The sequence below is a fragment of the Azolla caroliniana genome, unplaced genomic scaffold (assembly GCF_043228905.1).
Source record: "Azolla caroliniana isolate FFs.n. ecotype wild unplaced genomic scaffold, voAzoCaro1.0.p SCAF_11, whole genome shotgun sequence".
NCBI lineage: Eukaryota > Viridiplantae > Streptophyta > Polypodiopsida > Salviniales > Salviniaceae > Azolla > Azolla caroliniana.
In genome coordinates this window covers 17,875,278-17,889,323 of record NW_028230446.1, presented here as the reverse complement: position 1 = coordinate 17,889,323, position 14,046 = coordinate 17,875,278, and the positions used below count along the sequence as shown (strand labels likewise).

The 14,046-nt window shown below is 35.8% G+C and overlaps 2 protein-coding genes across 5 annotated transcripts; one reads left to right on the top strand and one right to left on the bottom strand.

The window, feature by feature from the left end:
• On the bottom strand, window positions 1-2,647 carry LOC147858201 (stress up-regulated Nod 19 protein). Its single transcript, XM_087326843.1, has 4 exons — window positions 2,535-2,647; window positions 1,023-1,792; window positions 522-674; window positions 1-412 (listed from the first exon to the last, which is right to left on the bottom strand). The coding sequence occupies exons 2-4, from the start codon at window positions 1,770-1,772 to the stop codon at window positions 173-175; spliced, it is 1,143 nt and encodes a 380-aa protein (XP_087182969.1). The 5' UTR covers window positions 1,773-1,792; window positions 2,535-2,647; the 3' UTR covers window positions 1-172.
• Window positions 2,648-6,250: 3,603 nt separating this feature from the next.
• Window positions 6,251-14,046, top strand: LOC147858200 (mediator of RNA polymerase II transcription subunit 15a-like protein). 4 transcript variants are annotated; one of them, XM_087326846.1, is made up of 5 exons: window positions 6,251-6,365; window positions 7,021-7,132; window positions 7,231-7,372; window positions 12,766-12,840; window positions 13,552-14,046. In XM_087326846.1, exons 1-4 carry the CDS (start codon window positions 6,304-6,306, stop codon window positions 12,792-12,794), a joined length of 345 nt encoding a protein of 114 aa, XP_087182972.1. In that variant the 5' UTR covers window positions 6,251-6,303; the 3' UTR covers window positions 12,795-12,840; window positions 13,552-14,046. The 4 variants fall into 4 exon arrangements, with proteins under 4 accessions (XP_087182972.1, XP_087182971.1, XP_087182970.1 ...); XM_087326845.1 differs by lacking the exons at window positions 12,766-12,840; window positions 13,552-14,046 and adding an exon at window positions 11,227-11,292; XM_087326844.1 differs by lacking the exons at window positions 12,766-12,840; window positions 13,552-14,046 and adding an exon at window positions 8,095-8,202.

The window sequence follows — 14,046 nt, the reverse complement described above, 5'->3', positions numbered from 1 at the left end:
TGAGTAAATACTTGCCATTCACATTTGGAAAACCATACATTTTCAAGCTGTTCGGCTACTTTCTAATGTGATTATTTATTTTTCAGAATCATTTCCACACTTGAGAACCAGATGTACTTTTGCCAGATCATATTCATGTTCAAAGAACAGATGTACTTTTTGCGAATTGTCTTCACATTCTAACACCAGATTGAGATTCAGGAGAGACAGCAATGTAAGCTAACCCCATGACCCCTGTGTGACTTGTCGTTGTGCTATAATTTGAATGTACATGAAGGGTCTCCCCACTCAAAACTTGAACCGACCCAAGCTCCGGGTAGCAAGTTGTCATCCCAACAATATAACCGGTCTCATTTCCAGCTTCACTTCCAATTCCATAGAGCGGGGTAGATTTACATATCTCTCGTCCATCCTACAAAGTTGTTATCAATACATACACACCGAATACAAAAAACATTTTAAGTCTATATTAGAATGCACCTAAAGTAACATTAGTGAAAGCAAAGTTGCTTTTAACTTACTTGGCCATAAATTGCTGCCCCAATTCCACCGGCGTGTTGGTGAGCCACTGCATAAATCACATCCCCACCAATTGGAACCTCCATACTTGATTGTTGCGTATGTATACAGACAGAATCATTAACACTAGCACAAGTTGGAATATTGTACTCAATCTGAACATAACATCACAAAGTTACCGTACTATGAAACAACTTTTAGCAAATGAACAATAAAGCAAAGAGAAAAACAGAAGTATAAAATGTTTCGATTTGACCTAGTGTCCACGCCATGTAAGGGAAAAAAGGCAAGGATCAGAATATTTCAAACAATTTGAGTTATCTACCAAAATATCATCGTGTTTTCAAGACCTACCAGAACACCTATACATCATTACTACGAAAGGGTATTCTGGTAATGTTTAAAAACTTAATGCTATTCTGCTAAGTACCCAATAAGTTAGGGAACTTAGGTGATTGAGATATATGCTCTTTAGAGAGAACGGATGTGTATAATGTACTAACCAGGCAACTTGTTCCTTCATAGGTCACATCCATTATGTAGGTCTTTAAAGGAACAATTGTGTCATCCCAATCTAAATAATGAACCGTGTATTGCAAATACATTGTTTGATTTTCTTCAACATAACCGTCCTTCAACAGACACTGTGTGCCATCGTAGCAACATAAAAGACCTCCAAGATAATCATCGCTTATTTCCCGACCATACTCATCAATGGTAACATTGTAGAGATCACATCTACATTCCAGGCACCCTAATGGGTCTACAGTACCTCGTGTATCGATGGCATGAAGATTGAGGAGCCATGCCTCATCATCATAGACTCCAACTTCAACACCATATGGACTTGGTAAAGACGTGTTTGTGTGGCGTGTCTCGGAACCCAGGCCATATAATTGGCTAAGTACCTTGTTGGGACAAACCCCATCATTTCCAAGAAGGCTGAAGCCATTTGTAACATTTTTCCGATAATTCATAACTACCCAATGATGGAGATAAACATCGCTTAATGGGACTGGGTTCCCATCTTCATAGATCACCTCAGCATTGAACTCTCTTATTGCAATGTGTCCTTTGGGAAATGGAATCCCATAATAGAACTTGTTCTGGACTTGTCCTGGACCTAATGTGAAGGTTGGATACCTGAACGTTATTGATTTCAACGTCCCCTCATTACTTTCTGTAATGATTTCTGATTGAGCTAACACAATGGCTGCTGAAAGAATAGCAGCTGAAAGAAACCATAACTTCATCCTTTGAGCGGCAAAGGAACCTGTATGTATACAGATATGCACACCACTTGAAGATCTAACTCACAAAAGCAGATATACCATAACCATATATATATATATATATATATATATTTGAAACACAATATATATAGATATCCTCATGTGTACATACAACCACATACATATAACCAGACACATATATATATAACACATATATCTATGTTATACTTGTAAGTTGTATATATACATAGGTGCACACGTACATACACAAACGCTACATACCGATACAGATATATATACGTACAACATTGTGTGGCCATGAATGATTAGAGATATTTAGGTAGATCTCCCAGTAAAACCAGCTATTCAGATTCATATACACAATAAATATATATAGGCACATGCATGCATGTGTACATACATACATACTGATACAATCATACAATCATACATAATGCAAAGAGACCTCTGCATATACGTATTTGGAAGTATAGATACACACATAGGTAGATACAGATCCATGGACACACATATACATACATACACATATACATATATGTACATATATACCTTGAGGGTTCACATAGAACTATACAAATCTGTGTGTTTATATTTATAAGCTGAGGACTAGGGTTTTAAGTTTAGGGAGACATCGCCGTTAATGACATTGACCAATCCAAATGTCAAATAATATGTGTGCATATGTACATACATATAAACATGTATATATGTATAGCAAGCAGAGCCCTCTCTCTCCCCAGAACAGAGGAAACAGTTGCTTACCAGTTGAGAACCGATGCAGAAGAAGTCGATGATGACCAATGAAGGAAGAAGAAAGGAGGAGAAATTCTGATTTATTGCGTTACCCAACCACCCAATGGACTGAAAGCTCTTAGTACTTACTTTGATATGTGTGTGTGTGAGAGAGAGACAGAGAGACAGAGAGAGAGACCGCCTTTCTAGTGTGTGTGTGTGTGTGTGTGTGTGGTGCTTGTGTTGACGGTTGCACCGTCTTTTTATTTTGTCTTTTGTTGGTACGCCACCCATAGAATTTATGGGCCATGTCCCAGCTTAGCTATCTGATCTACAATATATGGCCATGTCCCAGCTAAGCTATCTTGATCGAGAATATATGGCCATGTCCTATACGCCACCGATAGAATATATGGCCATGTCCCAGCTTAACTATTTGATCTACAATATATGGCCATTTCCCAGCTTAGCTATCTTATCTACAATATATGGCCATGTCCCAACTAAGCTATCTTGATCAAGAATATATGGCCATGTCCTAGCTAAGTTATCTGATCTACAATATATGACCGTGTCCTCGCTAAGATATCTGATCTAGAATATATGGCCATGTCCCAGCTAGCTATCTCTGATCGGGTTCGTTCCGATCTCGCGATTAAATGTGTTTTTAAAGATTGGACGTTTAAATGTGTCATTGAAAAATACAAATTGAATAATTACTATCTATGGAAAACGTTGACTTTTGGTTGAAAAAAACAATGCCCTTAGGGCCACAACATAATGTTGAATCTACAATGTCTCTTTGTATTATTCTAGGTTGTTTTCTCTTGTTATGGTAGGACTAGTTTGTACAACAGACAATATAACATGAAAATACATCTTCGAACCTAACATTGTTGTTTGTCATTACACTTAGAAAAAGCTATTATTCTATGATAATGTGGAGAATGGAACATGTAAATAAAATTGAGAATCCCTAACAATTTATCTAGAGAAACTATTATTTTGGATTGTTTCTCTTTTTCTGGTACAAGAACTAGAAGTGACAATGTAATGAAGAAGGGGCCTCAAAAAGCATTTCAAAGCATAAGTGATGAACAAATATTCAACGAAAACTTGCACCAAGAATTTGAAACATAATAGAGCTTGGATTAAACTCTACAATCAAGGATTAATTGAGATCTATTTACGACGTCAAACCTAATTCCATTGTAATCACTTTTATTTGCACACTAATAATTGGAACAATTTGTGCATGTATAGAGAACAATGTTGTGGAATAGGGAACAACACCATTGAATAAGCATTAATCTATCATATAGTCTTGAATCTTGATATATCATCTATCATTGCATAGAAGGTCACTCGTGGTTTCAAGGTACTTACGTGTTTCTAGAATCTATTTCCTTTTACCACACATGTTCACATTGAATCACAAGAGCTCACTTGCCCAACTGAAAATCTCGTCCTTGCGAGTACCTTGTAAAATCCTAGAGAAAGACCTCTACGAATGCTTATCAAGGCATGAGAAAGAATGTGTCTTTGACACATGTTCGTAAAGTTGGCTTTATCATGTCTATCGAAACAATTATCGTGGAACAACTATTAATTTTTATTGTTTCATAGTCACCCTTGCATGTTGAATTAAGATTCCTTGATGGTTTTCTGAAAATCTTACCTTCATTTCACCCCATTTTATAGTTTGCCAATTTTGACATACAAAGAGTGTGATATTTGTTTGAGAATTATTCACATAAAATTTAGGACATTATTTCAACACATATTATCATGACACATACCAACGGAAGTCCCAAAGACATCGCGCGTCTTTATACATATATTTATTTCTAATTAGCCCTTTCATGTTTTCCATGTATATGATATAAACAAAATAGCTTGCCATTGTCTCATAAAATTAGGGAAACTATCATGTTCATCCTTCGTTTTGAAAAACTTATGTCAAGCTTCATGCATGATGTCCATTGTCATCCTCACAATTCAAACACAACATACCAATAGAAGCCATTGGAGAGGGACCAATCTTCATAACTCTGTTTCATTTGTGTATGTGAAAGGAAAGTAATTCAACGTGACTATGTGCCTATTATTGATTGTGCCATCATGTATGTTTTTACATTTGAGAGAAGATATATAGAAGTTTCATCCGGTCCAATTCCAATTGGGAATGACAAATGTTTCATCTGGTAAGCTTATACTTGAACTTTCATGATACCATGAAAATTAATAGATGCTAAGATCGAGAAACATTGGCTATTTAAGAATCATGTGTATTTTGCAAAACCCGCTGACTCATCCCCACATAATGTACTCACAGAAGTTGAGATACAATACATTGTTTGGAGAAAGGTAATGATGCCATGACATAAAAACATTAAGTTCATTGTGCTAGTGCCAATGTCTTCATGCATTGTGAGTTGTGTTACGTTTGGCAAGGGCTTTACACTAGGCCACCAAAATATAAACATCAACAAATTATTCGACGTATTTGTTTTTCAACGTTCAACAATATCCCTTGATGAGGTGTTGCATCAATCTCCAATGGAGTGGGACCAACCTTCATAAATGTGTTTGGTGCTTGAGGGTGGGGTGGTCACCACACATAAGTTCACTCAGTTTATCAACATAATATTTGTTTTTGTTCATAGTCGTCCTTCATATAGTCGATTATCAAATCACATCAGAAGTGAACAAGCAAGCGCAACCCGAATTCACAGAAATAACAATGCAACAAATTAGAACTCAACATTGTCTGGCATATATTTACATTTATATAAGGCCAAGAATACAAGAGAAACTGTAACTTTGAACTACACGCAACAGATCTATAGTATTCCAAGAGAAGAAGGACGAAAAGAGGGAGAAAGAAAGAAATATTAACGTCTTCTTATGGCCAAAATCGGCTCATGAGACAATTGGTTTACAACAAAAAAGGAGTATTTACCCATTCATCGAAAGAAAAAATAAAAACAAAACAAAACAAAATAGAGCTTAGGCTAAATGGTTTTAGTAAAAAAACAAGTTCTATAAGGAAATGGCTTTATACTCTAAGGCCTAGTTTCATTTCCATCCAAGTCTCTCAAAAAGAAGCGGGAGGTCAAAGGGTTTCGATGTGGATGTGACCCGTGGTCCCAATGTAAGAGGTACCCCAACCATAGCTTCTACGCGGCGTAGCTCATGTTCCCTTATCTTCTTAAGCATTTCTACTCCGCATCGAGTTTGCTTTGAAGCCCAACATCCGAGGGCAATTGGTTGTTCTTTGCATTTCCGCTTCATCAAGAGAGAGGTCGAGTGGTGTAGGTGTGTCCGCATTTATTGTCTCCCCTTGGTTCTTGAAAAATTACATTAGTTTCATGTTGGTGGATATTAAAAGGGTTATCGTTAACACTTTGTAATTTATATCTCCCTATGTTGTTTTAGCTCTAAGATATACCTACCTAGTCTCCCAACGAAGAAAGTGATAAAAGGAGTCGAGAGTCTTGTGTGAGTCCAAGAATACGACCGACAGAATGACCAGGCACAGAGGAACCATGTTTGTGTGAAGGCCCAAGGGAATATAATTCAACATGACATTTTGACTATATGCACTCTTTTTGGGTTATACATACATGTGCATACATACATACATACATACATACATGTATACATACATACATACATACATACATACATACATACATACATATATACTTGATTTCTTCTTCTCCTCTGTCTCTCCTCCTGCTCCTCTGTTCTCCGAAGAAAAAGAAGAATACAGAGACCGAAGGAGAAGGAAAATACCATGGACAGCAACTGGAGATCCACCCTCACTCAGGACTCACGGCATAAGATCGTCAACAGGATGTAACTATTTCTATTCTTCCTTCTGATCTGTCTGTTGCGTTCCTCTGATGATGATCTTTTGATCTTCTCTCTACATAAGAAAAGGGGTTCCTCTCTTGTTTGTTCTGTCTCGCGTAAAAATGGATGTAATTGTTATTATGCACGAAGCAATGAGAGGAGAAGACATGTATACTATACTTGATCTGTTGAGTGATTGTGTGTATGTGTTGCGTGGCTGATGAATACATGCCTAATTAGTCTCTGCTAATATTCTTGACCTGATTAAGTATTGCGTGCATGTATGCGTGTGCCGGGTTAATAACTTAACAGAATTATGAAAAATGTCTGGACAATTCCTTGAGAAAACTTCGTTCTTTTTGGAGATATAACTAATGATGCATTGGTCTTGCCCATTGTTATTTTTTCTTAGAGTAGATATGGAACGGCGATGCATTGGGATTGTCATTATTATTATTTGCTTAGAATAGATGTAAAAGGGCGATCAACAATGTAAATACTGTCTGAAATGCCATACGAACCAATGTAATAGGCCATGTGTAAGTGTTATGTGTAGGCCATGTGTCTTGACCGATGCATGTGAGGTGAACCAATGTGAGAAATAATTTGTGAGAGACAATATTTTCTTGAAAGCAATTCAAATTATGTGTGCACATAGAATGGATACGTTGCAAAGGCATTTGCCCCTCTCTGGCCAAGATGGCATGACTGAGCTTCTGAAAATTTCTGCTCATTTTGAGGAGAAAATATTCTTTGCTGCCACTGATCAGGTATAGCTACATAAAGTTTGCTCCACATTCATCACATTTTCTTGTTTTATTATTGGTATTATTAATTTTTTGCCTATTTTTGCTCTTAATCTTTATAGCACGATTACCTAAAGAAAATATCATTGAAGATGCTCAACTTGGAGTCGCGGACACAGAGTGGAGAGGATGCAGAGGATGCTGGTGCTTTGTCCACAAGGTCAACTGTTACATCTCAAAGCTCTACCCAACCAATGGATACTTGTAAGGATCTACATAGCTTCACATCTCTCTCTCTCTCTCTCTCTCTCTCTCTCTCTCTCTCTCCAGTTATTGTCTGCATTTTATTTGCTGACACAATGTTACACTTAAAAATAATACAAATATATAGCTTGGAACGATAGAAAAATACCTTTAATTCTTTAACTCTAGTACATGCATTCTACATGTGAATTTGATTTCTCTCTCCATTTGTTTCACCTAAAATTAATTTATATATTCAATGCTGAGATTTTGCTTCTTTTTTTTCTGGATTTTATTATTAGTATGATGCATGAAAAGGCACATGGCTGATAATAAAGTTGTCTCAAATTTCCTGAATTTGTAGTTGTAAACAGTGAAAATACATAGTAACTTGAAATATGACCTTTGTGTGTGACTGGTTTTCTGCTTTACTGTTTCTTACAACAAAAAACACATTTTTGGCTGAAAATCAATGCCTATATTCTTTTGAAGGAGTTTTCATAGTTTGACAATGCTGATAAAATCTCTGTGAATAATGTATCTCTTAATCTCTCATTGAAAAGGATATCTATGAAGATTTCTCATATTGGTTCATGCATACTTTATTATAAATGTCCACCCTAAACCCTAAACAGACACTGTGTGCCATCATAGCAACACAAAAGAGCTCCAATAAAATCCTCGCTTATTTCCTGACCGTACTCATCAATGGTAACATTGTAGAGATCACACCTACATTTCAGGCACCCCAATGGGTCTACAGTACCTCGTGTATCGATGGCATGAAGATTGAAGAGCCATGCCTCGTCATCATAGACTCCGACTTCGACACCATATGGACTAGGTAAGGATGTGTTTGTATGGTGCGTCTCGGAAGGCAGGCCATATAGTTTTCCCAACATATAGTTGGCTAAGTACCTTGTTGGGACAAACCCCATCTTTTCCAAGAAGGCTGAAGCCATTTGTAACATTTTTCTGATAATTCATAACTACCCAGTGATGGAGATAAACATCGCTTCATGGGACTGGGTTCCAATCTTCATAGATCACCTCAGCATTGAACTCTCTTATTGCAATGTGTCCTTTGGGAAATGGAATCCCATAATAGAACTTGTTCTGTACTTGTCCTGGTGCTAATATGAAGGTCGGATACCTGAACGTAATTGACTTCAATGTCCCCTCCTCATTACTTTCTGTAATGATTTCTAATTGAGCTAACACAATGGCTGCTGAAAGAATAGCAGCAGAGAGAAACCACAAGTTCATCTCTTGTGCGGCAAAAGAACCTGTATGTATACAGATATGCACACCACTTGAAGATGTAACTCACAAAAGCAGATATACCATAACTATATATTTTTTTCTGGAAACGCAATATATATAGATATCCTCATGTGTACATACAACCACACATATATGTGCACACGTACATACACATACATACTGATACATATATATACACACACATACACACACATACACACACACACAACATTGTGCGGCCATGAATGATTGATTAGAGATATTTTGGTAGATCTCCCAGTAAAACCAGCTATTCAGATTCATATACGCAATAAATACATATAGGGACATGCATACATACATACATACATACATACATACATACATACATACATAATACACACAGCAAAGGAAGTTGTCCTAAGTCCTTATACTCAACATCTATTCTTGCATACTATTTCTTTGATGTTCTTCTTTGTTGTCTTCTTGTCAAGAAACCGCTGTTGTGATCCCAATGTGTTTTGACAATATGACATTGTATTAGAGCGTCGAGGTTATGCATTTTGATACGTTGCACAAGTTGTGGCGAAGGAATCGAAGAGTTATTGAAACATTGGCAATTAAACAAGCATACCATCACTCTATTGAATTGAGTTTACTCCAAGGGGCCAACATGACTCATACTTTGGGGTGTTGCATTTTCGCGATCACGATGGCTATAAAGCACCAATATCGATTGTTTGAAGATTTGGTGAAGGAGTTGTTTATAAATAGTGGCCAATTGCAAGAAGTCTCTTGTTGTGGATTTGGTGAAGCATGTTGATGGAATGAGTTAACAACTAAGAATCGGCAAGGGTTCGGTTCGGTTCAGTTCGAGATGGTCAAAACCGAACCGAACCATTAAAAAATGTTCAAACTGTTAAGCCATTAAACTGGTAAAACCGCAGTTTCGTGGTTCGGTTTCGGTTTTCGAGCTTAGGTCAAATTTTAAAATTTTAAAATTTTAAAGATTTTCCGAAAATGTGAGAATAAGGCCTGAAAATGAGAAGATTGTTGAAAAACAATTTTTTTAATTTTAAAAATTTTTATTGTTAAATCGTTTAAACCGTGGTTTTTAACAGTAGAAATCGAATAGAATCGAACCATTTAAACCGTTAAGCCATGGTTTCACGGTTCGGTTTGGTTCAAACTGAACTGTTGCCAATTGTTATTAATAACAATGTCAAAAAGTTTGATGTATTATACATAATAGGACAAAAGCAATCAAAGAGAGAGATCCCACCAAAAATTTCATATTGTTCGTGAGATCTCAATTTATCAATAATATTTGTTACATTAAAAATATTTGATAGTCTAGCTTCTCTTGGGATTTCGCTACAATCATATTAAAATATTATATCACATTTTGATGATCACACAAATAAAATACACTAATTTTATCCTTTTATTATAAAATACTTGCATTTTAGACCTTCTTGAGACACTCTTAATATGGTCACTACCTACATTACTATGATACAATTAAACTAGCAATGACCAATGGAAACCACCCACAACTTGGTATGCAACAAAAAGACATGTCAACCAAATCAATAAATGAGTGGGTATAAGATGATCATAAATATTATTTATTTATCCAGTTGTGAAAAAACCCATCACATGATGATTTCCATGAAAGGATCAAGACTCGTTTTCCCATTGGCACCGACCTTGGGTAGGCCCAAATTTTAAAGATTGTACGTTTAACCAACTGTCATTGAAAAATCAAAATGCTAATAAGTAGTATTTATGGAAAACTCTGACTTTGGATGAAAAAACAATGCCCTTAGGGCCACAACATAATGTTGAATCTACAACGTCTCTTTGTATTATTCTAGGTTGTTTTCTCTTGTTATGGTAGGACTAGTTTGTACAACAGACAAGATAACATGAAAATATATCTCCGAACCTAGTATTGTTGTTTGTCCTTACACTTAGAAAAAGCTATTATTCTATGATAATGCAGAGAATGGAACATGTAAATAAAATTGAGAATCCCTAATCAATTTTGGCTAGAGAAACTAGTATTTTTTTATTGTTTCTCTTATTCTAGTACAAGAATGAGAGGACAACATAATGAAGAGGGGCCTCAAAAAGCATTCCAAAGCATAAGTGAGAAACAATTATCTTATCAACACTTGCACAAAGTAAAAGGGAATAAAGCCAAGTCATGAATTCGAAACATAATAGAGGTAGGATTCAAACTCTGTTGTCGATGATTAATTGCGATCTACTTACGACTTCAAACTTGATTCAATTGTAATAATTTTTATTTTGCAAACTAATAAATTGGAACCATTTGTGCATGTATAGAGAATAATGCAATGGAATAAGGAACAACACCCTTGAATAAGCCTTAATCTATCATATACTATTGATATATCATCTATCATCACATAGAAGGCCACTTGTGATTTCAAGATAGTTATGTGTTTCTAGAATATATTTCCTTTTACCACACCCGTTAACATTGAATCATAGAGCAAGATGGTGCGCACTTGCCCAACTAAAAATTCTTGTCCTTGCGAAATCCGAGAGAGAGAGACCTCTATGAATGATTATCAAGTACTCGAGAAAGAATGTGTCTTTGACAGATGTTCCTAAAGTTGGCTATATCAGGACTATCTAAACAATTATGCTGGAACAAATATATAGTGGTGAGTACTTTTTTTTCCAAAAGAAGATACTAAATTAGTATTAAGAAAACGTCCTAAGGCTATATGTACATACAAGATGTACCTTTCAATAATGAGCCTCTTATTCCTAAATTGTAATTGTTGGCTTAAATAAATACTTCAATGTAAAATAGAACCACTCCACCTTATTAGAAATCCGTTTATAAAACATGTCTTTGTCCCAGGTGGCATGAAACTCCAATCGGTTGAGCTTTGCCTGTTGCTTATTACCTTTTATATTATTCAAAGAACCTCAGAAATTATGCAAAATCTCTGTCCAAATCCCAAAAATCTTTTTTATAGTAGTGAACACTAATGTTATTTCATAATCACCCTTGAATGTAGAACAAAGTCTCCTTGATAGTTTTCTAAATATCTTACTTTCATTTGACCCCATTTTATAATTTGCCAAATTTTGCATGCAAAGAGTCTGATATTTGTTTGAGAATTATATGCATAAAATTTAGGACATCATTTCAACACATATTATCATGACACATAGCAACAGGAATCCCAAAGACATTGCATTGCCTCTTTGTACATATATTTATATCTAATTAGCCCTTTCATGTTTTCCATCTATATGGTATAAACAAAATAGCTTGCCATAAAAGTAGGGAAACTATCATGTTGATCCTTCATTTTGAAAAACTTATGTCAAGCTTCATGCAATTCAAACAATTCATTGTCATCCTCACAATTCAAACACGACATACCAATAGAAGCCATAATGTTCCATTTGACAAGCCTTTGCATCATGTACTTGTTGAGGACATTTGTCGGCATCAATACTCGTGCCGCATTTATCCTCCATTTCCAAATATTTCCAATGTTTTTGTGAGTCATGAGTCCTGCTATATTCGGCAAAGGGCTTTACTTAAAACACTGAGATACAGAGACATAGACAATTGATTCGACATCTCTATTCTGGTTCTAACTTTCTGGAAGTGTGTCCCCTTAGTGATATGTTGCATCAATCTCGATTAGAGAGGGATCAATCAATCTTCATAACTCTTGTTTCATTTGTGTGTGAAAGGAATATGTATATAATTCAACATGACTTTTTTGACTATGTGACTGACATGTATGTATGTAAATTGTAATGTATGTATGTGTTCATATATAGATTTGAAAGAAGTTATACAGAAGTTTCATCTGGTTCAATTCCAGCCGAGAATGACAGAAGCTTCATCTGGTAAAGCATATATACTTGAACTTTCATGATACTATGAAAATGTACACATACTAAGATCGGGAGGCTATTTAAGAATCATGTGTGTTTTGCAGTGCATTCAGATTATGTTTTGTTCCTGGTTTTTGGCCATTAGTTTGCAACTCTTAACTATCCCTTTTTTGTTTGAAGTTCTATCGATTTTTATGGTGTTTGTGTAAGTAGTTTGTTTTAACAGTTTAATCATCTTGCTGAGACTGTCCACATGCTTCATTGTGTTATTGCAGATGCAGGCTTTGAAGGAGAGGTACCTTGATGGCTCGAAGGATCTTTGTAATTTGCTTGCAAAAAGAAGCCAATAGGTACAGTTACGAACAATACTAAAAACTTCTGTCAAGCCGCCTGAAACATGTTCAAATGTTTCACTTGTATGGGGAGGTTTTTAACACTTGGGATATGTATAGCGTTCACTCGTATGGTGAGGTTTGCAGGAATTTTCTCTATAGCTTAATGATATCATTGACTTTCAATCTTGCAATGCAAAGGGTGATTGTGATATTGAAACCTGGAAATCTTGATCTTGCATGTTCTTCTTGGAATCACTATGGACTTGGTCCTGAAACCTCAAACTTGTTCTCGTTTTCCTTTTTGATCAAGACTATATTTGTTTCAGATCTTAATCTTGTCATTGACATTGGAATCAATAACTTCATCTTGCATTTATTGGGGGAATGATCATTGCAATGTTAATATTTGATTTCATGGAGGATTTTTGGCTGAAACGAATCGAATGTTTTTATATCAGAACACATTTGTAGAAAATAATAGAAGCTTATTTTGTCTCTATTAAGAACTGCATTAACTGCAAGCACCCATCAAGACATCCACATATTCGTCTGTATACATGTGTTTTGGTATGTTGATTCACTTAAGGCCTTTCATCAGAGTAAATTCTAGGGTGAAAACATCCTGTCATGTGTGAAAAAGTTTCAAATTTGATGTTGCATGTTAGTTTTTATATGCATTCAATATAAAATCATAGTTATGCTACTTACTCTGCCATCCTAATTCAGTCGATGCCACACAAACAATATGCTAAATTATCGAGCTACAAGACTGTTCTGCAACGAATGATCCCATTCCTTGCGGCTCCCAAAGGAATTCAACCAAATTAAGGTTGAAGCATTTGAGAAACAAATAGTCAGCATAATGGAAACTTTCAAACGTCGTAAATAGGCCCCTTTACAACAACGGCAATGCGTTCCATAACTCCTAATGAATTTACCCTACCGAATCGCACCATCCCTATAATATGTAGAAGCTTCTCTCGCTCTCTCTTTCACTAATCGGGCAAAACTTGTAGGAAAATATCTGCTAGAATTATGGAAGTCTTTATCAAATGAAGGGTTGTTTGTCTAAGATCTGGGCATAATCAATTCCACTTGATTTTCCTCTCATGGTCCACTTGATTTTGTTGTATTAAGTTGTATTGATTGAGATTACTAATAAAATAATGCTTTTGGTGTCTGCTGGTAGGAGAAAGCAATGAAGTGATAAAGTATGTTGCA